This window comes from Corvus cornix, chromosome 4, assembly GCF_000738735.6.
Source record: "Corvus cornix cornix isolate S_Up_H32 chromosome 4, ASM73873v5, whole genome shotgun sequence".
In the NCBI taxonomy this organism is placed as follows: Eukaryota; Metazoa; Chordata; class Aves; order Passeriformes; family Corvidae; genus Corvus; species Corvus cornix.
Window position 1 is genome coordinate 71,598,064 of NC_046334.1, and position 23,922 is coordinate 71,621,985.

The 23,922-nt window shown below is 52.1% G+C and overlaps 2 protein-coding genes across 2 annotated transcripts in view; one reads left to right on the top strand and one right to left on the bottom strand.

Annotated features, from left to right (window-relative positions):
- Positions 1-103, bottom strand: part of SPEF1 (sperm flagellar 1) — a 4,217-nt gene extending 4,114 nt beyond the window's left edge. Inside the window, exon 1 of the mRNA XM_039551597.1 lies at positions 94-103. Within this exon, the coding sequence (XP_039407531.1) occupies positions 94-103 (10 nt within the window). The remainder of the gene's footprint in view (positions 1-93) is intronic.
- A 56-nt stretch (positions 104-159) lies between these two features.
- DYSF (dysferlin) overlaps positions 160-23,922 on the top strand; it is a 41,570-nt gene continuing 17,807 nt past the window's right edge. Inside the window, exons 1-16 of the mRNA XM_039551598.1 lie at positions 160-228; positions 3,028-3,129; positions 3,614-3,775; positions 4,418-4,583; positions 5,673-5,746; positions 9,519-9,581; positions 12,189-12,200; positions 13,246-13,344; positions 13,903-14,031; positions 14,780-14,935; positions 16,203-16,294; positions 18,704-18,874; positions 19,298-19,440; positions 22,533-22,672; positions 23,481-23,569; positions 23,786-23,881. Coding sequence (XP_039407532.1) covers positions 160-228; positions 3,028-3,129; positions 3,614-3,775; positions 4,418-4,583; positions 5,673-5,746; positions 9,519-9,581; positions 12,189-12,200; positions 13,246-13,344; positions 13,903-14,031; positions 14,780-14,935; positions 16,203-16,294; positions 18,704-18,874; positions 19,298-19,440; positions 22,533-22,672; positions 23,481-23,569; positions 23,786-23,881 — 1,763 coding nt within the window. The remainder of the gene's footprint in view (positions 229-3,027; positions 3,130-3,613; positions 3,776-4,417; positions 4,584-5,672; positions 5,747-9,518; positions 9,582-12,188; positions 12,201-13,245; positions 13,345-13,902; positions 14,032-14,779; positions 14,936-16,202; positions 16,295-18,703; positions 18,875-19,297; positions 19,441-22,532; positions 22,673-23,480; positions 23,570-23,785; positions 23,882-23,922) is intronic.

The following is a 23,922-nucleotide window of genomic DNA, read 5'->3' on the forward strand; positions in this document are numbered from 1 at the left end:
CCTGGATCCCTGGGAATGTCCAAGGCCAGGTTGGATCCATCTGGGATTGGGGAAGGGGGTGGGACTGGATGGGATTTAAGGATCCCTTCCCACCCCAAACCATTCCAGGGTTCCCTTCAGTTGTCAGCTCCAATTAGAAACCTTGGGATGGGCTTAGGGATGAGAATTTCTCTAATTCCGTCCTCTCCTCCTCTTTCCCAGAGCGAGCTCTCCTCCAGCCTGGATGAGGTGAGTCTTTGGGAATTCCTTGTTTTTCATCTTGGAATTGTTAAAATTTGCCTCCTTGGGAAATCCCCTTTTTCCCAGATGGATCAAGCCAGGAGCACCAGAATTTCAGGAATGGCAGGATGGGCTTTTCCCCATGGCTGAGAATGTTGGGATCCATTTACCCTCTGGAATGAGGTGTCCCATCCTTCCAAGCCTGGAATGCCAGAGCCGGAACGCTGGGCTGGCCATGGGAAATCCCAATTCCAGACTTTCCATAGGGAATTTGCCATGAATCGAGGATGTGCCGGACTGTTCCAGTTGTTCCCAAGGAAAGTCTCATGTCCCATTCCCCCCAAAAATTCCAGGATAGGTTGGATGGGGCTTGGAGCAACCTGGGATAGTGGAAGGTTCCCTGCCCATGGAATGGGATGAGCTTTCCAATGGAAACTCTTCCATGATTCCATCATTCCCAAGATTCTGATTCCACACCCAGGATCCCAACCTTTCCCAGACTTTATCCTTGTGCATCCCATGGAACCAATCCCAGGCTGAACCAAGAGTTGGGATCTTGGGAAACTCCTGGCAGGGAAAGGGAACAACTCCCGGAGCCGTAAATCCCAAAATCCAGGAGATGAGCTAGGAAAGACCTGAGCAACATTCCCAGGAAAGGTTGGATTGGATGGGATGAATGCATTTTTCCAAGATATTTTTCCCACCACGCCGCCTTTCCTTGGGAGCTCATCCCGCTGTTCCATGTGTCCATAATCATCTCTCTCCTCTTTTTCCTCCATTTCTTCCCACCGCCGGAATTCCGGGATGGGGCATTCCACAGCTCTGCATTCCCGCCTTGTTCTCCGAGGGGCTCCTCCAATGGGTATCGCTCTCCCCCCTTCCTTCCCTATTCCCAGAATCCACGAAAATCCCAGCAGAGCCTCTCAGGGAGAGCAGGATCACGGGAACCCCATCCCGACAAAATTCCTGAGGCTGCATCCCAAGGATTGGTGCCAGCCGGAGTCTCCGGTGCCTCTTGGGTGTTCCTGAGGGACCAGGCTGGCTCCATCCTTCTCCATTTTTTTTGGGAATGGTCTTTTGGGGCCGAATTCCCGCCAAACTCTGGGATTTCTCTTCAGATCACATCCCAGCTTCCATTTAAACCGGCAATCTTTTCCAACTTTTCCAGTTTTTTTCGGCCTCATCCATGTTGATTTTCACTCATCCTGGATCCAAATCCGGATTGGATTCCGTGATCTCCAGAGCTTCTTTCCACCTGGATTCCCTCTGATTTATCCTTGTTCAACCCATCCCGGCTCCCAGCAGGATTTTTATGGATTTTCCTCCCTCCAGATGGCTTTGTCTGGGAATTGCTTTTCCCGCTCCCATCCCGATCCCTCCCTGCTCCCACCTCCTTCCCGGCATTCCCTGCTCATTCCCGTCCATCCGGTGGAACATTCCATCCTCCGGCATTCAGCTGGAATCCAGGAGAACGCCTGGAAAACCACCGGGAGAGTAGCAGGAAGGACTTAAAAAAACCTGGAATGATGCAGGGTTCAAATCCAAGTTGATCCTGGAGAGGATGAACGGAGCAGGAGCTCTTTTTCCAAGGAATTCCCATTGGATTTGCCAAAGGATTCATCACTAAAATCCCTTCCAACCCAAACCATTCCATGATTTTGGGCCTGAGCAGCCTGAAATGAATTTTTTTGGGAATTAGGGTTGCAGAGGTAACCCAGGGAATGTGGGAATTCTCTGCAGCTCTCCCTTCTCCTTCGGGTTATCCTGAATAAAATTCCCATTCCCTGCTGGCACTAACCAGCGCTGGGAGCACGCGGATCATGGGATGGAGGAGTGGCTGCTCCATGCGGGAATCCCAGGCACCTTCCCCCAGATGGAATTCCCAAAAACCTTCAGCTGACGAGCAGCTGGACTCAGGAACCACTGGCAATTCCCAAGGAAAATTAAAGCTTGGTTTTATGGGAAAGGGGATTGGAATTGGATGATCCTTAAGGATTCAACGCCAACCATTCCATGATTCTCCATGTGCCACTGGGGAAAATCCCTTTGGAGAGGCAATCCCTGACCCAATCCCGGAATTAAAACACACCTGCATTTTATTGAATCCAATAAAATTCCAGCTGGGAGAGAATTCCATGCTCCTGGGATGGATTTCCAGAGGTTTTGCTTTCATTCCCACCTTTCTGGGGGCTCTGGGAGATGCGGGAAAAGAAGAGGGGAGGAATTCTTCCTGCTTTCCTCCTCTGGGAAGGCAAATTGGGAATTCCTCAGTTGCTTCCCAGATTTGGGATGATCCCGATGGAATTCTCAGGTAGTTTCACCTGAGCCCTGTCCCGTGGATTTGTGGATTGTCCACGAACTGTGGGATGAGCCACAGCCCCTTCCCAGATCCCGAGGCGATGCCAATCCCCCATCCCACAGCGCTGCTCCCACTAAATTTCTGGGAATCGCCCAACTACGACCCCGCTGCTGCTGCTTCATCCCTTTCCTCATCCCACCGGGATCCTGGGATGGAATAGAGGCGGTTTCCTCCCATCATTCCCTAAAAAACGTAGAACTTTGGAGGGCAGATCCTTTGGGAAAAGCTCAGGGATGTCGGATCTTCTCCAGGACGGATTAAAGGGATAAAACCACTTTTCCAGCACCTCCATCCCACCATTCCTCATCTCCCTCCTTCGGCTGTCCTGGATTTCCTGGGAGAGATGAGTTTGGCAGAGATGGAGACTCCAGGTGGATCCAATATGGAAAAGGGGTTGTTATCCCATCCTGGCGCTTCCTGATGTTTCCTTTCCCTCTCCATTCCCGCAGTCCGCGGATTCCGACCTTCCCTATCCGCCGCCCCAGCGGGAGCCCAACGTTTACATGGTCCCGCAGGGAATCAAACCCGTCCTGCAGCGCACGGCCATCGAGGTGAGCCGGGAATCCCGTGGGATCTGGGAATGGGATCTGAGCTGGATTCTGGGGTGGAATTCCAAAAAAAAGGAGACTACAGGGGGACCTTCTGGCTCTCCATGATGCCCTAATAGGAAGGTGGAGCTGGAGGGGTTGGGATCTGCTCCCAGGGAAAAAGGGATGGGATAAGGATGAAGTTCAGGTTGGACATCAGGAGGAATTTCCTCACAGAAAACGTGGGCAGGCATTGGAAGTGCTCAGGGAGGTTTGGAATCCGCATCCCTGGAGGTGTCCAAGAAATTCCTGGTGTCGAGGTGTGGATCAGCCACAGGTTGAACTCGAAGACCTCGGAGGTCTTTTCCAGCCTCAAGGATTCCATAATTCCCACCACTGCATGTCCTGCACAGTTGAACCTCCAGCTTCTCCTGCAGTGCCGAGGAAGCTCCATGGAAGCCTGGAAGCAGAAGTCGGGCTCAGGATTTGCTGTCCTCTCATCCCACAGATCCTGGCCTGGGGGCTGAGGAACCTCAAGAGCTTCCAGCTGGCCAGCGTGACCTCGCCCAGCCTGCTGGTGGAGTGCGGCGGGCAGCGCGTCCAGTCCGGCGTCATCAAGAACGTCAAGAAGAACCCCAACTTCGATGTCTGCGTGCTCTACATGGAAGTGGTGAGGTCCTGGTGGGGCTGGGGTGGTGCAGGGTGAAGGGAAGGTCCCACAAAAATGGATCCTGTGAAGGACCTCAAAGTCCCATAAAAATGCATCTTAGGGTGAAGAGCCTCAAGGTCACATAAAAATGGATCTTGTGGTGGAGGACCTCAAAATCCCATAGAAGTTTATCTTGTGAAGGACCTTAGAATCCCGTAAAATGGGATCTTGTGGTGAAGGATCTCAAAGTTCCATAAAAATTGATTTTATGGTGAAGGACCTCACAGTCCCATAAAAATTGATTTTATGGTGAAGGACCTCAAAGTCCCCTAAAAATGGGTGTTCTGGTGAAGGACCTCAAAGTCCCCTAAAAATGCATCTTAGGGTGAAGGACCTCAAAGTGCCATAAAATGGATCTTGTGAAGGACCTCAAAATCCCATAAAATGGGATCTTGTGAAGGACCTTAAAATCCCATAAAAATGGATCTTGTGGTGAAGGACCCCGGAGTCCCATAACATTGGATTTTATGGGGAAGGACCTCAAAATCCCATAAAATTGATTCTTCTGGTGAAATTAACTCTGCCCTTGGTTTTTTGGGGTGGTGCAGAACTTCTGCCCTCCCTTCCTGACCTCATTCCCTCTTCCCTTCCCTGTTCCCACAGCGTCTTCCCAAGGAGAGCCTCTACAGCCCCCCCATCATCCTGAAGATCATCGACAACCGCCCCTTCGGCCGGCGGCCCGTGGTGGGACAGTGCACGATCCGCTCCCTCCAGGAATTCTACTGGGATCCTTTCCAGCAGGACACGGAGGCACCCCAGGAGCAGCCGGGTACGTGGGAATACCGGGATTTGTGTCCTTCATGGAGTCATGGAATGGGTTGGGTGGGAATGGATCTTCAAACCCGTCCGGTTCCACCCAGGGACACCTCCCACCATCCCAGGTGGATCCAAGTCCATCCAACCTGGCCTTAGACATTCCCAGGGATCCAGGGGCAGCCCCAGCTGCTCTGGCAATTCCAGCCCAGCCCCTCCCCACCCTCCCAGCCAGCAATTCCTTCCCAACATCCCAGCCCAAGCTCCCCTTTCCCACTGGGAAGCCATTCCCTGCCTCCTGGCCCTCCAGCCCTTGGCCCCAGTCCCTCTGCAGCTCTCCTGGAGCCCCTTTAGGCCCTGCAAGGGGCTCGCAGCTCTCCCTGGCTCCTTCCCTTCTCCAGGGCAACATTCCCAGCTCTCCCAGCCTGATCCAGAGCAGAGGGGCTCCAGAATGCTGGAATGCTTTGGGATGGAAGGGACCTTAAATCCCATCCCATTCCCAATCCATCCATGTGCAGGGACACCTCCCACCATCCCAGGTGGATCCAAGCCCCAGTGTCCAGCCTGGCCTTGGGCATTCCCAGGGATCCAGGGGCAGCCCCAGCTGCTCTGGCAATTCCAGCCCAGCCCCTCCCCACCCTCCCAGGGAGGAATTTTCTTTAGTTTAATCCATTCCCTCTTGTCCTGGCACTCCATGTCCTTGTCCGAAGTCCCTCTCCTGACTCCTTGGAGCCCTGGATTGGACTGGGATCATGGAGATGAGCTTTGGGTGGCGGGAAGGGTCTGGATGAGGTTGAAATCTTGGATATCAACTTTGGATGGTGGGAAGGGTCTGGATGAGGTTGGGATCATGGAAATCAACTTTGGATGGTGGGAAAAGTCTGGATAGGATTAGGATCATGGCGATGACCTTTGGACAGTGGGAAGGATCTGGATGGGTTTGGGATCATGGACATCAGCTTTGGGAGAAGGGAAGGGTCTGGAAGAGGTTGGGATCACAGAGATGGGGTCTTGGAGAAACTGGGATCACTCCTGAAGGTTGATCCCAAAGTTTCTCGTCTCTGGGATTCCCAAATCCTGGGATCACGCCCCGCTCTGGTTGCAGATGACGTCAGCCTCACGCCCAGGGATGACATCCTCATCGACATTGATGACAAAGAGCCCCTGATTCCCATCCAGGTATGGAAAAGGCGGCCGCGCTGGGAAGATCCCGGGATTTTTCCGTGCTCTGGTGGATGCAGTAAGGGTGGACGGACACAGCGGTGCCCATGCGAGGCCAGATCCGGTTGGATCCATCCTTTTTCAACTTCCAAGTGGTTTCCCTCCCTCTCCTCATCCGCACAACCCCAAACTCCTCCTCATTCCCTACATTGGGAATGAGGGCCTGGATTTGCTTTCCTGATGGAGAGAAATCCATGCCGGGCTCTTCCCAAGGAAAGCTAAAATTCCATGAGGCTCCACTGTCCTCACTCCATGGCCAGGTCTCCTTTTCCCAGTTTGGCTCCTTGTTTGCAGGAATTTTACAGGACCGGGATTGCGGAATCCCAAATCCCAGATCCGTGGTGCTGGGGAGCATGGAAGGAGGGGGGAATCGGTGCGGTTCCAATGAATTGGAGGAATCTCAGCATTCCCTTGGGAATGATCAGGATGGACACACCCCTGGAGCTTTGGTTCTTCCAGAAACTTCCCATATCCACAGCCCTCGGATTCCTTCTCCAGCAGAAGGAATCTTTGGGCCAGACCTGTGCCGAGCCGTGCGTGGGATGCACGGATCCGGAGGTGATGCCGGTGCCTCTGGAGCAGCTGGGAATGGTGTCAGGAATGTTTGGTGGAACTTTTCCTGGTTTCCTATGCCTTGGTGGGATATCGAGGGCTGGAATTTTCCTTCTCCCTGTTCCTGGATGCTGCAGGGCTGGAAAAGCCAGAGTTTTCCGGAAGGGATCTGCCTTTCAGGTGTTTCCTGCCTCAGTTTCCCTGGCCTTGAGCTCTTCCAGGGATGGAGGAACCGGTAAACTCAGGATGTGCAACTTGGGCATGGATCCTGCTCTTTTCCATCTCCGTGGTGCCTCCTGGGGGTTCTATTCCCAAGGATTTTCCATTGCCGTTGGATATTTGTGGTGTGTCCCGAGGCGGGCTCCGGCTGGGTCCCACATCAAGCTGAGAATCAGGAATTTGGCCAAAATTCCCAAAAAAACCCCTCTGGATGTGGCCCTACTCATCCCCTGCTCACTCCAAATCCTCCTCCCTGGAAGTGTCCAAGGCCAGGTTGGATGAGGCTTGGAGAAACCTGGGATAGCGGGAGATCCCACCCATGGAAAAGGTGGAATGGGATGGGCTTTAAGGTCCTTCCCACCCAAAACATTCCAGGATTCCAGGATTCCATTCACAGCTCCATTGGAATCTTGTCCTGGAATTCTTCAGCCTCCATTAGCAACTGGACAGGAAAGTTGGGAAAAGTTGGCTCCGGTGAAAAGTGTGGAAAGGAAAAAGCAACTCCTGAAAATGCTCCTGATTGGAGCATTGGGAAATCGGGAAAGCAGCCTCATTCCCTCCTTTTTGCTTCCCATTTAAGGATTTATCCTTAAAATTTACAGTTGGGCTTCATCTTGGATCAGGGAAGTAACTGGAGCGCATCCATGGAAAACGTGGAATTAGGGAACAGGAATTTTGGGAATAATTCCCCCTTTTTTAGTCCAGGACAGAGAAACTTGGGAGAAAACGGAAGGAATAATGTGGGAATTTTCTGGGGGCTGAACTCACTGCGGGATCCCAACTTGGGATGTGGAGCCGGGGTCTCCCATGATCCGGATTCTGGGTTTTCCATGATCCGGAATCGGGATCTCCCACGACCCAGTGCTGGAAGTGCTCGGACAATGTGGTGCTGGTCATTCCCGCTGGTGGGATTCCCAGTTTGTCCCATTTTTCCAAGTGGTCTGGATGGAGGGAACGCCCTGGGATGCCCGGAGTGGGATTGGCCGTGCCCAGCATTCCCTGGAATTCTCTGCTCAGATTCCCGTGACTTATTCATGGAAAACCATGCTGGTGGCAAACCTGCTCCCATTTTTTCCTTTGGGAACAAAACCTCTGGATAGGGACACACCTCCCTTTACACCCCCTGGAGCTCTGGGAGCTGCTCCCAGCAATGGGGGATCCCATTCCCAAAATCCCATAGGAAGGAATGAGACGGAGCTTTGGAATCCTGGAGCTTTATTCCCTGGGATAAATGTCTTGGAAACTTCTCCAAGCTTGGATCAAATTTAGGGAAGAGTTTAAATGGGAAGAAAAGGGGGAGAGGGATGTGACAATACCATTCCAAAGTGGAAAATTCCGGCATTTTTTTCCAGAAAAAACCTTTTCCCTAACAATCCCCCTGCCATGAACGGAGTTCTTCAGTTTGACTCCGGATTCGTCCTTCTCCTTTTGTTTCTTTCCTCGTTTTTCCCATTTTTTTGACAGACGAGGGAGCTTCTTCCTGGAAAGCCAACCCAAAATTCCCACCTCGGAATTTTGGCCCTGGAAGCTGCTCCTCTCCTGGAGGTGGCCATGGATCGGTGCGTGGATGGACCATCGGGATCCTTCCGCCCATCCAGGGCCAGATTTGGGAGGTCAAGGAGCAATCCCGGCCAGCAGGGACCATCCCGCTCCTCCTTCCCGGGAAAAGGGATGGATCCCACGGCAGCAGCTCGTGCCCAGGGCTCTTCCAGCGGCGCTGTTGGAAGCAGGAGCCAGGATTTTTCATGGATGCGTTTCCTTGCGTGGCTCTGGAGTTTTTTCCCTCCTTGCCAAGCTTGGCTTTGCTCCCTGCTCCGAGGGATGATTGGAACAAAGGATCCCTTTGTTGCTTTCCCTGGGAAATTGGGAAAACAACCGGAGGTGAAATCCCTCTGCTCTGAGGTTTGGGAGAGCGTTATCCATCTCATCCAGGCGGGATCAGGAGTTCAGCCGGAGTTTAAGTGCATGGGAATCACATCCTGGTTTCCCAAAGTGAGGAAAATCCTCCTAAAAATCATGGAAAAGCCATTTTCCCCAGCTAATCCCATCTAGTTTGGTTCTTTGGGAGAAGGACAAGGAGCAGGATTTTGGAAAGGTGGAATTTGTGGAAGAGGTTGCTGGATCAGGCCTTGTCCTGCCAGCTCTGCTCCCAGTGTTTTCCAAGGGTTCATTCCCACGGGAAGAGGCTCAGGAAGGACTTCCACAGGTCCATGGGATGAGCAGGGATTTGTTCCGTCTGCTCATGGATAAATCAGCTGGAAAGGAGCCGTTCCCAGCAGCCACGGGAGCCGTGAGGGAATCCTGGTGGAACACGATCCTCAAGGAATTTTTTCCCTATGGAACTGCTGGAAGCTGTGGGGTTTGGGATGGGAGCAGAGTTTTGGGAACAAGCTTGAGCTGGATATCTGGGAATGCTGTCGGGATTAGCCTGATCCTCAAACCCGGCTGTTTTCTGGGAAGAACCTCTCATTTTTCCACCTTTTCCACCTCCAAGGGATCAACCCTTGGAATCCAGGAGCAGCGCTGCTGCTTCCTGCCCATGGAAGTGATCCCGGGTTTTGGTTTGTCCAGGATGAGCTGGGCTTGGACCTGGAATTTCATCCTGAGCATTCCCAATCCTGTTTTTAACCCGCCTGGCTCAGATCCCTCCTTGGATCCCGGAATAACTCCCTGCGTTAGCAGCACTTGGTATCCAGGGAAAAGCCTCTCCTCCATTGGGAATTACTAACAGCTTTTCCATATTTTTTCCCATTAATATCCCATTTTTCCTCCACCTCATTCCAGCTTCTTGCCGAACATCCCTAAAATCCAACCCTGCGCTCATCCCAAAGGTTTCCTCATCCTGGGAAACTGCAGGGTCGGGAATATTTGTTTGGATTATTCCCTTTAATTTCTCCCAAACTGTGTGTTCATCCCCATTCCCAGAATTCCTTGGATAACGGATCACTTTAATTTGTAGCTTTCCGAGGGTTTGACGAGCTCAGCACTAATTAACATCCCGGATTCCCGGGCCCTGCCTCATGTAGGTATCGCTTAATTTCTAATTGCTAATTAATTGCTTAATTAATTAATCGCTTAATTAATGACCCGAATCCATGAGAATGTATGGATTTAAATGGAAGGGGGTGTTTCCTTCTGGGAAAAATCCCTCTTGCTGCTTAGGAAATTGGAATTCCAGCTGGCTGCTGGGGTTTCCTTGGGTTGTCCACCATTTCAAAGGGAATCAGGGTGGTTTTGGGAGGAATTCTGCCTCCAGCCCTGGGATCCCAGCACGGGAAGGACATGGAAATGTGGGAGAGATCCAGGGATGGGACCAGGATGATCAGAGGGATTCTGGAGCCCCTCTGCTCTGGATCAGGCTGGGAGAGCTGGGAATGTTGCCCTGGAGAAGGGAAGGAGCCAGGGAGAGCTGCGAGCCCCTTGCAGGGCCTAAAGGGGCTCCAGGAGAGCTGCAGAGGGACTGGGGCCAAGGGCTGGAGGGCCAGGAGGCAGGGAATGGCTTCCCAGTGGGAAAGGGGAGCTTGGGCTGGGATGTTGGGAAGGAATTGCTGGCTGGGAGGGGGGGGAGGGGCTGGGCTGGAATTGCCAGAGCAGCTGGGGCTGCCCCTGGATCCCTGGGAATGTCCAAGGCCAGGCTGGACACTGGGGCTTGGATCCACCTGGGATGGTGGGAGGTGTCCCTGCCCATGGATGGGGTGGGAATGGGATGGGATTGAAGTCCCTTCCCATCCAAACCATTCCAGGTTTGTGGAGCCCCTCTGCTGGATCCACCTGAGATAGTGGGAGGTGTCCCTGCCCATGGAGTTGGATGAGCTTCCAGGTCCCTTCCCATTCCATAATTCCATGATTCCTGGGCATCTCCTGGAGGAGAGGAGCTCAGGAGGGATTCTCAGACACCTCTGAGTGTCTGTTCCCTGCTGAGGAGCCCTACAAGGGGGTTACTCCTCTGTTACTCCTCTGTTACTCCTCTGTTACTCCTCTGTTACTCCTCTGTTACTCCTCTGTTACTCTGGCTCATGCAGCTTTCCCTGTCGGACACACAAATCCCCCATCCCAGGACACGTTACCAGAGCTGAGCGGAGCCAATTCCAGCTGATCCATGTCTGTAAACGATTTGGGATAATTGGTTGTTTGCTGTGTTTGCTCCTTCTCAATCCAAGCCCACATTTCACGGCTTCTCCAGTTACGGTTCCTTGGAAGAGCTCTGGGTGTCGGATGGCTCCTCCTGGGAATGGTTCCCAGTGCTGCCCCCCTGGAATGTTCCTGATGGTTTTGATATTCCCAGTTTGGGAGCCAACCCATGGCACTGCCACTGGGGAGGGGGGAAAGCATTCCCAGAGAAATCTCCAGGGCTGGATTTCCACAGCCGGGGTTTGTAGGACCATGGGATGGTTTGGGTGGGAAAGGATCTGAAATCTCATCCCAGATCCATGAGCAGGGACACTTCCCACTATCCCAGGTGGATCCAAGCCCCAGTGTCCAGCCTGGCCTTGGACATTCCCAGGGATCCAGGGGCAGCCCCAGCTGCTCTGGCAATTCCAGCCCAGCCCCTCCCCACCCTCCCAGCCAGCAATTCCTTCCCAACATCCCAGCCCAAGCTCCCCTTTCCCACTGGGAAGCCATTCCCTGCCTCCTGGCCCTCCAGCCCTTGGCCCCAGTCCCTCTGCAGCTCTCCTGGAGCCCCTTTAGGCCCTGCAAGGGGCTCGCAGCTCTCCCTGGCTCCTTCCCTTCTCCAGGGCAACATTCCCAGCTCTCCCAGCTGCCTCCAGAGCAGAGGGGCTCCAGAATCCTGGAATGGTTGGGGATGGAAAGGACCTTAAATCCCACCCCATTCCATGGCAGGGACACCTCCCACTGTCCCAGCTGGATCCAAGCCCCAATGTCCAACCTGGCCTTGGACATTCCCAGGGATCCAGGGGCAGCCCCAGCTGCTCTGGCAATTCCAGCCCAGCCCCTCCCCACCCTCTCAGGGAGGAATTTTTTCCATAAAGGAGAAATCCCCCTCCTTCCAGCCCTGCTTTGCTCCCAGAGCTGCTGCAGCTCCTGGGATGATGGGATCAGGGGGAATGATCCCATAATTCCCGGGATATCCACGGGATGGGTCCCTCTTGGGAAAAAGGTTGGAGTTCCAGGGTGGTGAGAACAAGAGGGAGGGAACAGAGATAAGGAGACAGGAAACCTCTGGATAATCATGGCAGCAGCTTTCCAGGTGGGAATAAGCTCCTTTTCCAGGAAAATTTGAGGATTCGGTCACTGGGGAATAAATTTATCCACAAGGGATGCTCACCCAGGTGTTGTGCCCAGTGGGATCCATGAAAAAGCTGGAAAGGGAGCACAGATCCCGATCCCAGAGATCCTCTGTGCCATGTCCAGGATAAATCCCTGGAGGCGGTTTGGGATACCTGGAGGGAATTTTATCCATCCCCTGGATAAATGAAATCCCTCAATCCGTCCTTTGCCGATCCATCGCTTCCCACGGCTTTCCCATTCCCAAATGGAATCATGTCCATCGCTGCTAACATTCCAGCTGCTCCACTTCCCTCCTTTTTATGTTCTCCCTGTTTTTCATTGGAGTATTGGTCAAAATCCACCAAAATCTCTAATCCAACTCTTTCCCTTGGGGCTGCAGAAGATTCCGTGGGTAAGTCCCGGGATGAATCCAAGCGTTTTCCTTGTGTCCCAATTCCTGTGGAATGTCACGATGGCCGAATGGAGCCTTTGAAACAATAAAATGGGGAAGTGATGAAAGGAAAATTTGGATTCCCCCCCTCCCCCCAAAAAAAACCCCAGGAGGTGGCAGAAGCCTTGGAGTGAATTTCCGGAATATTCCAACTAAATCCAATGTCCATCCATTGTGCCTTTGGCTTCAAATATAGAGCCAGTAAAATTCCATTTGGAATCCTCCGTGAGGCCACCGAGCTGGAATTTTGTGGCCTCCTCATAGGAGACACCAGGATTCTGCAGGAATTTTTCATGGATCGCCGGCAAAGCGATCTAAAACACGGGGTTCCTATAAAATCCATGGAATTGTTGAGCCAGCGTGGCCGCTTTTCCTCTTGGAGCAGCATCCTTGGAGCTGGAATGCTTCACACCGGGAATGAGGCGATGGGTGATGGTGGGAGCTGAGATTTTGTGGGATCTTCCCATTTTTTTTTTCATCCAAGGGTTGTGTCCTTCAGGAGACCTGAGCACTGTTGGATTTTAATGGAAAGATGGGAATTTTATGGATTTTTTTCATTTAGCCGCAGGTTTTGTTGGGATGGGGAGGCTGGGGTGGTGCTGGGATACAACCAGGAAGTCAATCCCTGTCTCCCAAATCCCAAAAATTTCCAGGGAAAGCCTAAAATTGGGACATTTCAGGCTGTTAACACCAGAGTTAAATTAATTCCCTGCATGGAAATCCTGGGAAAACCACCCTCTGACTGGCCAAAAATTCCCTAAAAATGCTCCAAATTCTTGGAATATTCTTCTTGGAGCTCTACACCATCTTCCCATGGGGAATCATCCTCTTGGGAATACCCACAGTGGCCACAACGGCCGGATTTAGGTTGGGAGCATCCCAAAAAACCTGGAAATCAGGGATGGGGTTGACGCAGGGTTCACTTCCCAAACCTGGGAGCTGCTGCTGCAGTTTTCCTGGGATTTTCCTTGTGGAAAAGGAGTAACTTTGGGATCTCTGACTGCAGGAGGAGGAATTCATCGACTGGTGGAGCAAATTTTACGCTTCCACGGGAGAGAGGGAAAAATGTGGATATTACTTGGAAAAGGGATTCGACACCTTGAAGGTGAGTGGCTTCCGTCGGGTGGAATTCCACTTTCCATGATTTCCTTGGGATCTGAGGCTTTTTTTTCCCATCTGGGTTAAAAAAAAAAAAAAATGAAAGGTTTTCCTCAGTGTGGAAAATTCCATTTCCTTTGCAAAATTCTTTCAGGAAACTCCTGGAAGTTTTCCGTTGGGAAGTGGCAGAGGGGGTGGGGAACTGCCTCCCTGGGAAGGGTTTGGGAATGAGAAAAATCTGGGATTTCTGAGGGAAAACGGAGATTCAGGCACAAGAAATCCTAAATTTAACACGAACTCCCAAATAGGGAAGGTTTTCCTTGGTTTAAAGGAAAATATTCCCAGCTGGAAGATCTCTATCCATGAAAAACCCTCCAGGAGACTTTGGCTTTGTCTGGGTCATTGGGATGGGCTGGAATTTTCTGTGGGATTCCCAAATTCTCCTCACTGTCCCAGAGGGAAATAAGGAGGAAAATTCCTGGGAATTTCTCCTAGTGGGTTGAATTTTCCTGGGATTGAGGGATTTGGTTGGAATTTTTTCCCTGCTCCATCTTTTCCTCCTCAGGTCTACGAGACGGAGCTGGAAAATGTGGAGGAATTTGAGCATCTCTCAGACTTCTGCCACACCTTCAAACTATTCCGGGGGAGATCCCAGGATTCCAGCGATGACCCCTCAGTCGTGGGGGAATTCAAGGTGGGAATGGCCCCGTCCCCATGGATTGTGTTCATAGGGCTGGGAATTGGAGGATCTTTAAGGTCCTTTCCCGCCCCAAATCATTCCATGACTCCAGGAATTGTGGGAGTTGTGGAATGCTCATCCACGGAACTGTCCAAGGCTGCTTGGATGGGGATTGGAGACAAGCTGGGATAGGGAAAGGTGTCCCTGCCCATGGATGGGGTGGGAATGGGGTGGGATTTAAGGTCCTTTCCCACCCAAAGCATTCCAGGATTCTGGAGCCCCTCTGCTCTGGATCAGGCTGGGAGAGCTGGGAATGTTGCCCTGGAGAAGGGAAGGAGCCAGGGAGAGCTGCGAGCCCCTTGCAGGGCCTAAAGGGGCTCCAGGAGAGCTGCAGAGGGACTGGGGCCAAGGGCTGGAGGGCCAGGAGGCAGGGAATGGCTTCCCAGTGGGAAAGGGGAGCTTGGGCTGGGATGTTGGGAAGGAATTCCCGGCTGGGAGGGTGGGGAGGGGCTGGGCTGGAATTGCCAGAGCAGCTGGGGCTGCCCCTGGATCCCTGGGAATGTCCAAGGCCAGGCTGGACACTGGGGCTTGGATCCACCTGGGATGGTGGGAGGTGCCCCTGCCCATGGATCTGGGATGAGCTTTCAGCTCCCATCCCATCCAAACCATTCCATGGTTCCATGATTCATTCCGGTCTTTCCCAGCTGGCTCCCACAGGCCCCACATCCACACGTTGTTCCCTGAATTCCCATGTCCTTCCCAGGGTTCCTTCAGGATTTACCCTCTTCCCGACGATCCACGCGTCCCAGTGCCTCCCCGGCAATTCCAGCAGCTCCCGGCCAGGGGACTCCAGGAATGTCTGGTCCGGGTTTACATCATCCGCGCCTTCGACCTCCAGCCCAAGGATTCCAATGGGAAGGTATCCCGGTGGGAAACCTCTGGAAGAGCTCTGGGCTGGCTCCTGGAGTCGATTCTTGGAACAGCTTTTTGGGTCAAAATTTGGTCAAAATTGGTCAAAATTTGTGGATTTGCCTTCAAATTTACGACTTTGTCTCTCATTTCTGCCTCCATTGTAATATCTGGGAATTCCAGGAGCCAACTCTTCCTCCATCCTGATTTTTCAGGATTAGTTCAACAAGTTTTAGGTTTGTTTTTATTTTGGGGTTTTTTTTTGGTGTTTTGTTGCCGAAGAAAACAAAATCCCGTTTTTCCCAAAATTCCTCCTTGCAAAGCTTTGCTGGTATGGAAGTAAAATTCCAGGAAAAAGGGAATTGTGTTGGTCAGAAAAGGAAATTCTCTTTTGTTTCCCTGAAAACTCCCAGAAATTCAGGGAAAAATTCTTTTTAAGTCTCTTTGTTCACTGGAAAATGGGAAAAGTTAAGGAATACCATGGGAAATATGTGAGGAAAAATAGATGGGAAAATGATAAATAGATATGGAAAATAGATGGGAAAATGGATGTATATGAAAATATATGGAAAAATAAATATATTTATACATATATGGAATATGGGAAATATATATATGGAATATATGGAAAAGCATACAAAGAAATTCCAACCGCTTTTGAATTTTCTCATTTTTTTTTCCAATGGATTTGGAACGGAAGTGTTCCATTCCTTAGAAATCTCCCATAAGTGATTCCCGAGCATTAAAAAGAAGGAAAACCCCCTTTTTTTTTTTTTTCATTTAAAACCCCAAACCAACCGAAATTTGATCCCAAGTTTCCCCTGGGATGGAAATTTTCCAGAGGCTCATCCCAGCCCAAGGAAGACTTGGGTGCTCATTCCATTCCCTGAGTGCTGTTTCCCGTCCATTCCTTAAAAAACAAATCAGCAGGAAAAGGGATATCAGGGAAAAATGATGAGGAAACTTGGCCTGGATCTTTTTTCCAGGGAATTTTTGGATGTGACAGGGATGGTGGATCCCTGTAGATCCAGGTGAAGTCTTTTAGTGGAATTGGAGCTTTTCCTTGAATTTTTTTGCGTCTCCTGGCAAAAAAATCTGACTTGAATGAAATTCCCTGCTTTCCAAACTGATGCCCAATTCCCAGAATAATTTGAGTCGGGAAAGGGATGGGATTTGGAACAACCTATGGAAAAGAGTGGGATTAAGCGGGTTTTAAGGTCACTCCCAATCCAACAACCCCACGGGATTTTTGTGTTTCTTTCCGTTCCCACCTCCAGTGCGATCCCTACGTGAAGATTTCCGTGGGAAAGAAATCCATAAATGACCAGGAAAATTACCTTCCCTGCACTCTGGAGCCTGTCTTTGGGAAGTAAGTGTGGATTCCATTCGGGATCCATGGAATTTTTGATGTCCTATTGAGGGAATTGTGCTGGGCCAAGCAGAGCTTCCCATTCCAGCACCCAATTCCAGGTTGGAGCAACCTGGGATAGTGGGAAGCGTCCCTGTGGAATTCTCCACCTGTGCGGGAAGGCTGGGGAAAAGCAGGATAACCATTCCCAGCAGCCACCCTGGAGCAGATTTTAAGGAGAGGAAGGGAGTAATTAAGGCACTAATTAAGAGTGCAGGAGGAACTGGGAACAACACGAAGTAATTGGCTGGAGCTGGAGGGCAGCCAGCTGGGAAAAAACCAGGAAATGGGATTTTAATGGCAGCCAGGACCTGGGGTTACACAGCAGCCAGGACCTGGGGTTACACAGCAGCCAGGACCTGGGGGTTAACAGCTGCCAGGACCTGGGGGTTTAAAATCAGCTGCCAGGACCTGGGGTTACACAGCAGCCAGGACCTGGGGTTACAGCTGCCAGGACCTGGCGGTTTAAAATCAGCTGCCAGGACCTGCGGTTAAAATCAGCCAGGACCTGGGGTTTATCAGCTGCCAGGACCTGGAGTTAAAATCAGCCAGGACCTGCGGTTATCAGCTGCCAGGACCTGGGGTTTAACAGCAGCCAGAACCTGGGGGTTTAAAATCAGCTGCCAGGACTTGGGGGGTTATCAGCTGCCAGGACCTGGGGGGTTATCAGCTGCCAGGAACTGGGGGGTTATCAGCAGCCAGAACCTGGCATTTAAGATCAGCTGCCAGGACCTGGGGGTTTAAAACCAGCCAGGACCTGGGGTTATCAGCTGCCAGGACCTGAGGGTTTAAAATCAGCTGCCAGGACCTGGGGTTACACAGCAGCCAGGAACTGGGGTGAAAATCAGCCAGGACTTGGGGTTATCAGCTGCCAGGACCTGGGGTGTAAAGCCAGGGTGGGAAGTTTTATCAAAGAATTATGGAATCATGGAATGGTCTGGGTTGGAAAAGACCTTAAATCCCAACAGTTCCACCCCATTCCATGGGCAGGGACAGCTCCCACCATCCCAGCTGGATCCAAGCCCCAGTGTCCAGCCTGGCCTTGGACATTCCCAGGGATCCAGGGGCAGCCCCAGCTGCTCTGGCAATTCCAGCCCAGCCCCTCCCCACCCTCCCAGCCAGCAATTCCTTCCCAACATCCCATCTAAACTTAACTCCCTCTCCATCTTGCTTTGTTGGGAAGGTGTCCCAGCATTGGTGGCCTGGACTGGTGGGAGCAGCCTTGGAAAATCAGATGGATTTTATGGGAAGCAAGATTTGATCCCTGTTTGTGTCCCCAGTCCCGGATTTTATTTATTATTTATTATTTATTATTTATTATTTATTATTTATTATTTATTATTTACTATTTATTATTTACTATTTATTATTTATTATTTACTATTTATTATGATGGTGCTCAGATTCTCCAGCACTCCCAGTCGTGTCCCATTCCGCGTCTCCAAAATCCATGAGGCTGGCTCAGTTTGGATCCATTTGTATCCAGAGGGGTGGATCTGGGGCTGGTGGAAGGTGTCCCTGCCTTGGGTTGGAATTCGATGGGATTTAAGGTTCTTCCAACCCAAACCAGTCTGGAATTCCATGATTCCAGGCCTGACTCCTGTTTTGGATATTTCCTCAAAGAGGATTTTTTTCCCAAAGCTGTCATTTCTTCCCCTCTTCAAACTCCATGGCAATGAGGATTCCTGACTCCCACCTGTTCCTCTTTTTCCCTGGATATCGCAGCGACCTCTGTCAGGTCCAATTAGGAGGAACTAAATGGGATCAATGTTTCTTTGGGAAGAATTTATCCAGGGAAAAATTAACCCAGGGCAGGCTTGGTTCCATTTCCACACATGGATCACGGGAGTGGAGCCCTGGAGAAGGGAAGGAGCCAGGGAGAGCTGCGAGCCCCTTGCAGGGCCTAAAGGGGCTCCAGGAGAGCTGCAGAGGGACTGGGGCCAAGGGCTGGAGGGCCAGGAGGCAGGGAATGGCTTCCCAGTGGGAAAGGGGAGCTTGGGCTGGGATGTTGGGAAGGAATTGCTGGCTGGGAGGGTGGGGAGGGGCTGGGCTGGAATTGCCAGAGCAGCTGGGGCTGCCCCTGGATCCTGGGAATGCCCAAGGCCAGGCTGGACACTGGGGCTTGGATCCACCTGGGATAGTGGGAGGTGTGGAATGAGGTCACTGAGGTGTCTCCTGGCCCAACCCATTCCATGGTTCCATGATTCCTTGATAAACTCAGCCACCACAACACAGCCCTGGCACTGCTGGTCCAATGTGACCAACGATCCATCCCATTACTGGTGGGATGGGGTGGGTGTGGATCCATTCCCATGGAATTCCAGCGGCACCATCCTCTTTTCCCAAGCATTTCTCCGCTCCCGTTTCCAGGATGTTCGAGCTGAGCTGCACCCTGCCTCTGGAGAAGGACCTCAAGGTCACCCTCTACGACTACGACCTCCTGTCCAAGGATGAGAAGATTGGCGAGACCGTCATCGACCTGGAGAATCGCTTCCTGTCCAAATACGGGGCGCGCTGTGGCCTCCCCCAAACCTACTGCACGTGGGTATCTCCATGGGCTTGGAATGGCCGTGGATCCCAGGACTGGGTTGCTGAGGTGGCCACGGGATCATGGCAAGGGGAACTTGTCGAGCTGTACTTCCCAGAGTCCTGGTTCTCCTCCAGGGAGATCCTGTTCCATCCCTGGTGTCTCCTGGTGACCTCGTGCTGAGGACACTCCCAGAGAAGCTGAGGCTGCCCCATCCCTGGAATGGGAGATTTACATGGGATCTTGGGAAGGAATTGCTGGTTGGGAGGGTGGGGAGGGGCTGGGCTGGAATTGCCCTGGATCCCTGGGACCAGGTTCGACATTGGGACTTGGATCCACCTGGGATAGTGGGAGGTGTCCCTGGGTGGCATTGGATGATCTTTGACCTTTTTCCAACCCAACCCATTCCATGATTCCATGATTATGTTTGGTTTCAGCTCCGGCCCCAACCAGTGGCGAGACCAACTCCGCCCTTCCCAGCTGCTCCAGCTCTTCTCCCTGCAGCACAACTACAAAGCTCCCACCTACAAATCCGACCGGATCATCTTCCGGGAGCAGGAATATGTCCTGTCCGAGCTGGGTAAGATGTCATGGATGCTTTGGGATAGCAGAATTTCCCTTATGCAGAGCAAGGGGTGGAGCTGGATGTCATGGAGACATCACCAGGACTGGGTGATGGCATTGTCCCCAACTTTCTCCTCCCTTTCCACGTTGGCTCTGCACTTTTCCCAAACTTGGCCGTGCTTCAAATCCTGGGATTGGAGACCTTCAATCCAGGAACGTTGACCTTATGTTTGTGGGAAGCTCCAAACTGATGTTCCAAGCGCAAGGAGACATCATGAGGAGCATTATGGAGGCCAGGACTGGGTGATGGCATTGTCCCCATCCTTCTCCTCACCGTCCATGTTGGCTCTGCACTTTTCCCAAACTTGGCCATGCTCCAAATCCTGGGATTGGAGACCTTCAATCCAGGAACATTGACCTTGAGTTTGACCAAACCCAACACCCCCAGCTTGGGAGTGAGAAGCTCCAACCTGACATTCCAAGTGCATGGAGATGTCACAAGAAGGGTTATTGTGAAGGCCAGGAGTGGGTGAGGGACTTGTCCTCATCCTCCCCTTCACTGTCCCCATTGGCTCTGACCCATTCCCAAACTTGGCCGTGCTCCACATCCTGGGATTGAACCCAGACCTTCAATCCAGGAACATTGACCTTGAGTTGGACCAAACCCAACACCTCCAGACTGGGAGTGAGAAGCTCCAGCCTGATGTTCCGAGTGCTTGGAGTCATCGTGAAGAGGGACATCCTGGAGGTCAGGAGTGGGGGATGGCATTGTCCCCATCCTCTTTCTCACTGTCCCCATTGGCTCTGAGCCATTCCCAAACTTGGCTGTGTCCCAAATCCTGGGATTGAATTCCAGACCTTCAGTCCGGTGATTGACACAAATCCAACCCCACCCCACTGTGGGATGGGAAGCTCCAACCTGATATTCCAAGTGCTGCCGGAGCCGGAAGAGCAGCTCTGCCACTGGAATCTCATTTTGGGGATGGTCACTAGAGGGAGACAATATCCCACACACGGACCTGAGAATTCCGTCAGGATTTGGGGGAATCGGGGGACAAACCCAACTTCTACCAAAGAGGGCAAAAGTCCTGGAATTTTGGGGAGGAGTTTTTTTGTTTGCCTATGGCACCTCCGTCTGACCCAACATTCCTGGGATAAGAGGTGGTTTTTTTGGGGAAAACTCTTCTTTAAGGCACAAAAAAAGGGTTTTGGCCCTGGGAGGAGGTGAAATCCCACTGGGTCAGGTCCAGGAGCCGCAGTTTGGAATCCTGGAATGGTTTGGGTTGGAAGGACCTTAAAGATGATCCAGTTCCACCCCCTCCATGGGCAGGGACACCTCCCACTATCCCGGGTAGATCCAACCTGGCCTTGCACACTTCCAGACATTCAGGGGCAGCCACAGCTTCTCTGGGAATTCTCCTCCAGGGCCTCCCCACCACCGCAGGGAAGAATTCCCAATATCCCACCTAAAGTTTGATTGGATTTTTTTAGGACATCACCAGAGACACAAAACGAGGCACAACCCAGGGCTGGCCCCTCTCTGTGCTCTGGGGAAACAAAGCACAAATTCCTTCAGGAATTCAACTTTTCCCCTGAGGAGAAGGGAAGCAAGGAATCCTTTACAGCCTCTCCTTATGGAAAAATTTTCCAGGGAAAGCTGGGGAGGTGTTAAAATGTGTCCCCCCCCGTGCCAGCGCCTGCTGTCACCTTCGCCTGCTTTAATGGCCGCGAGTTCAAACAGCAGAACAAAGCCCGAGGCTTGACCCGGAGCAGATCTGGAATCCAGCTGCGAGCTCCGGAGCCGGACTGGGAATAAACTGGAGCCGTTAAACACGAGAGCTGGGATTTTACAAGCCTCTCCCCCCAGCCCGTTGTTCCATAAATCCCAGATTCGTTGTTCTCCGAGCGGGGCTCGTTCTTTTTCCGGTGTGTAAAGCCGCACGTGTGCGCACACACCAGGATTCCAGGACTTGGGAAATCGTTGGGAATTAGCCCAGCTGGCTGGAGTTAAGCGCTTCCTTGCCAAGGAAGGAGCTGGGATATCTCACCTGGATTTGGTGGAGTTGGAATAATATTTATGGAGTGTGTTGTGCTTCAAAGGTCCTGGAAGGAGCATGAGTAGAGTGGGGTGAAGTCCACCAACTCCAGCCTGGGATTTTGGGATCGTTTGGGTTGGATTCAGAGAATCAGGGAATCTTTTAGGTTGGGAACGTCCTTGAAGATCCTGGAATCTCAGAATTCGGGTTGGAAAAGACCTCCAAGATCGAGTTTAACCTTGTCCAAATATCATTTCCAGTTTTTTCTTGGACACCTCCAGGGGTGGGGACTCCACCACTTTCCTGATATCCAAGAATCGTGTCCCATCCCAGGAACAGGATGGGGAGGCAGGAGCTGGCCATTGGCCATACTGGGATGGATGGATGGATGGATGGATGGATGGATCCTGACCAGGAAGAGAAGGCAGGAATGTCCATTACTGAGGAATTTTGGCACATTTGAGGCAGGATCAGGGGCTGGTGTGGAGCAGGGGAGGAGGAGGAGGAGATAATTCCAGGTCTTCCATGGATGGAGGACCACAAATATCCTGGTGGGACTGGAGCAGGGACTTGGACTGGAGTAGGAGCTTGGAACAACCCCCAGGCTGTGCTGCTGGTGTCTCCATGTCCTTCCTCCTCCTCCCATTCCCATCTTTCACCCCAAATCCAGCAGAGAAGAAATGGGATCCCACCGGGAGCTCGTTCCTCTCCGCCCAGCTGAAGATCCTGGATGGCTTTAAACTCTGGGATAAACTGTTGGGAGTGGGAACATCAGCTGAGGGTTGACGGGAATCCCGATTTCTGGGACTTTAGGAGACCTGGACACAGGAGCAGGATCAATCATTGGATTCTCCTTTCCATGGGATCCAGCTGGATCTTTGTCCTGTTTCCCTGGCTCTGATTTGTGGGGTGGTTGCACGAGGGTCCCCACAGGTTTTCCCACTGGGAATGGGATACCTGTGCTGAGGATTGTTTGTGGCGATGGATTTGGGAATGGAGGCTGCACTGCTCCAGCTCTTCCTGGCCAAAATCCATTCCTGTGGGATGAACTCTGCACTTTTCCAATTCCCAGAGGATGGAAAACCCCCGAATCCGCACCTGGGGCCGGTGGAGGAGCGGCTTGCCCTGGCCGCGCTCCGGAAGCAGGGATTGGTTCCGGAGCACGTGGAGACCCGGCGCCTTTACAGCCCCCTCCAGCCAGACATCGAGCAGGTGGGTCCGGGAATGTGGCTGGGATGAGCCCGGGAACGTCATCTCCTGATCCAGCCATATCCAGGGGGAGAATCCTGCTGGGAATGTCTGCCCTGGGATACGGGATGGCCCCAGGGAGTGGAGGTGGTCATTCCCTCCAGGATCTGCTCCCATTTTTGAATTTAAGTTGATTTAATTTAATTTAATTTAATTTAATTTAATTTTACATTTTTGGTCTAAAAGTCCTACTCAGAATTCTTCTCCCAGAATCCTGGGATCACTGAGGTTGGAAAATTCTCCAGGATCAGCGAGTCCAAGCTGTGCCCGATCCCCACCTTGGCACTGAGGGACACATCCAGGAATTCCTTGGACACCTCCAGGGATGGGCACTCCAAAGCTCCCTGGGCAATTCCATGGCCTGAGCACCCTTTCCATGAGGAAATTCCTTCTGATGTCCAACCTGAGCCTCCCCTGGCAGAGCTGGAAGCTGTTCCCTCTTCTCCTGTTATTCCCCGGGAGCAGATCCCAATTCCCACCTTTCAGGAAGCTGTGGAGAGCCAGAAACCCTCGATCCCTGTTTTTTCCAGGCTGAGCCCCTTTCCCAGCTCCCACAGCTTTTCCTGGTGTTCCAGACCATTCCCACCTCCCTCAGCCGCTTCCCAGGATTTCCATCCATCAACACATTCCCAACTATCCCTAAAATAATTTTAATGCCACTTTTCCATTGAGGAATCGTCCCTTCCCACCCAAGGATCCCAGTTCTCCCTGGGGAAGTTCAGGTGTCCGTTTGGAATCTCCTGAGGCTTCAGGGCTCTGTTTTTCCATGCAGGGAAAGCTCCAGATGTGGGTGGATCTGTTTCCCAAATCCCTTGGACATCCCGGCCCCCCTTTCAATGTCACTCCACGCAAAGCCAAGAGGTAACTTCCCATTTTTTCCTCATCTTTTCTTCAGGAAGGGAGCTGGGAATGCTTGGAAGCCTCGGGTGGGAATGGATTCACCCACCCGGTTGAGGGACAGGTGTGGGATCATTCCAGGGAAACAGCTCCCACAGGGAAATCCCTCAGTGGGACAACTGGGCTTCCAGGTGGATGAGTTTCCCACCTTTCCATGGTTTTATTCCTGGAATTTTCCAGGTTCTACCTCCGCTGCATCATCTGGAACACCAAGGATGTGATCCTGGATGACCTCAGCATCACCGGGGAGAAGATGAGCGACATCTACGTCAAAGGGTGAGTGTCCCACTCCAGAGTCTCCCGGATTCCGGAGGCTG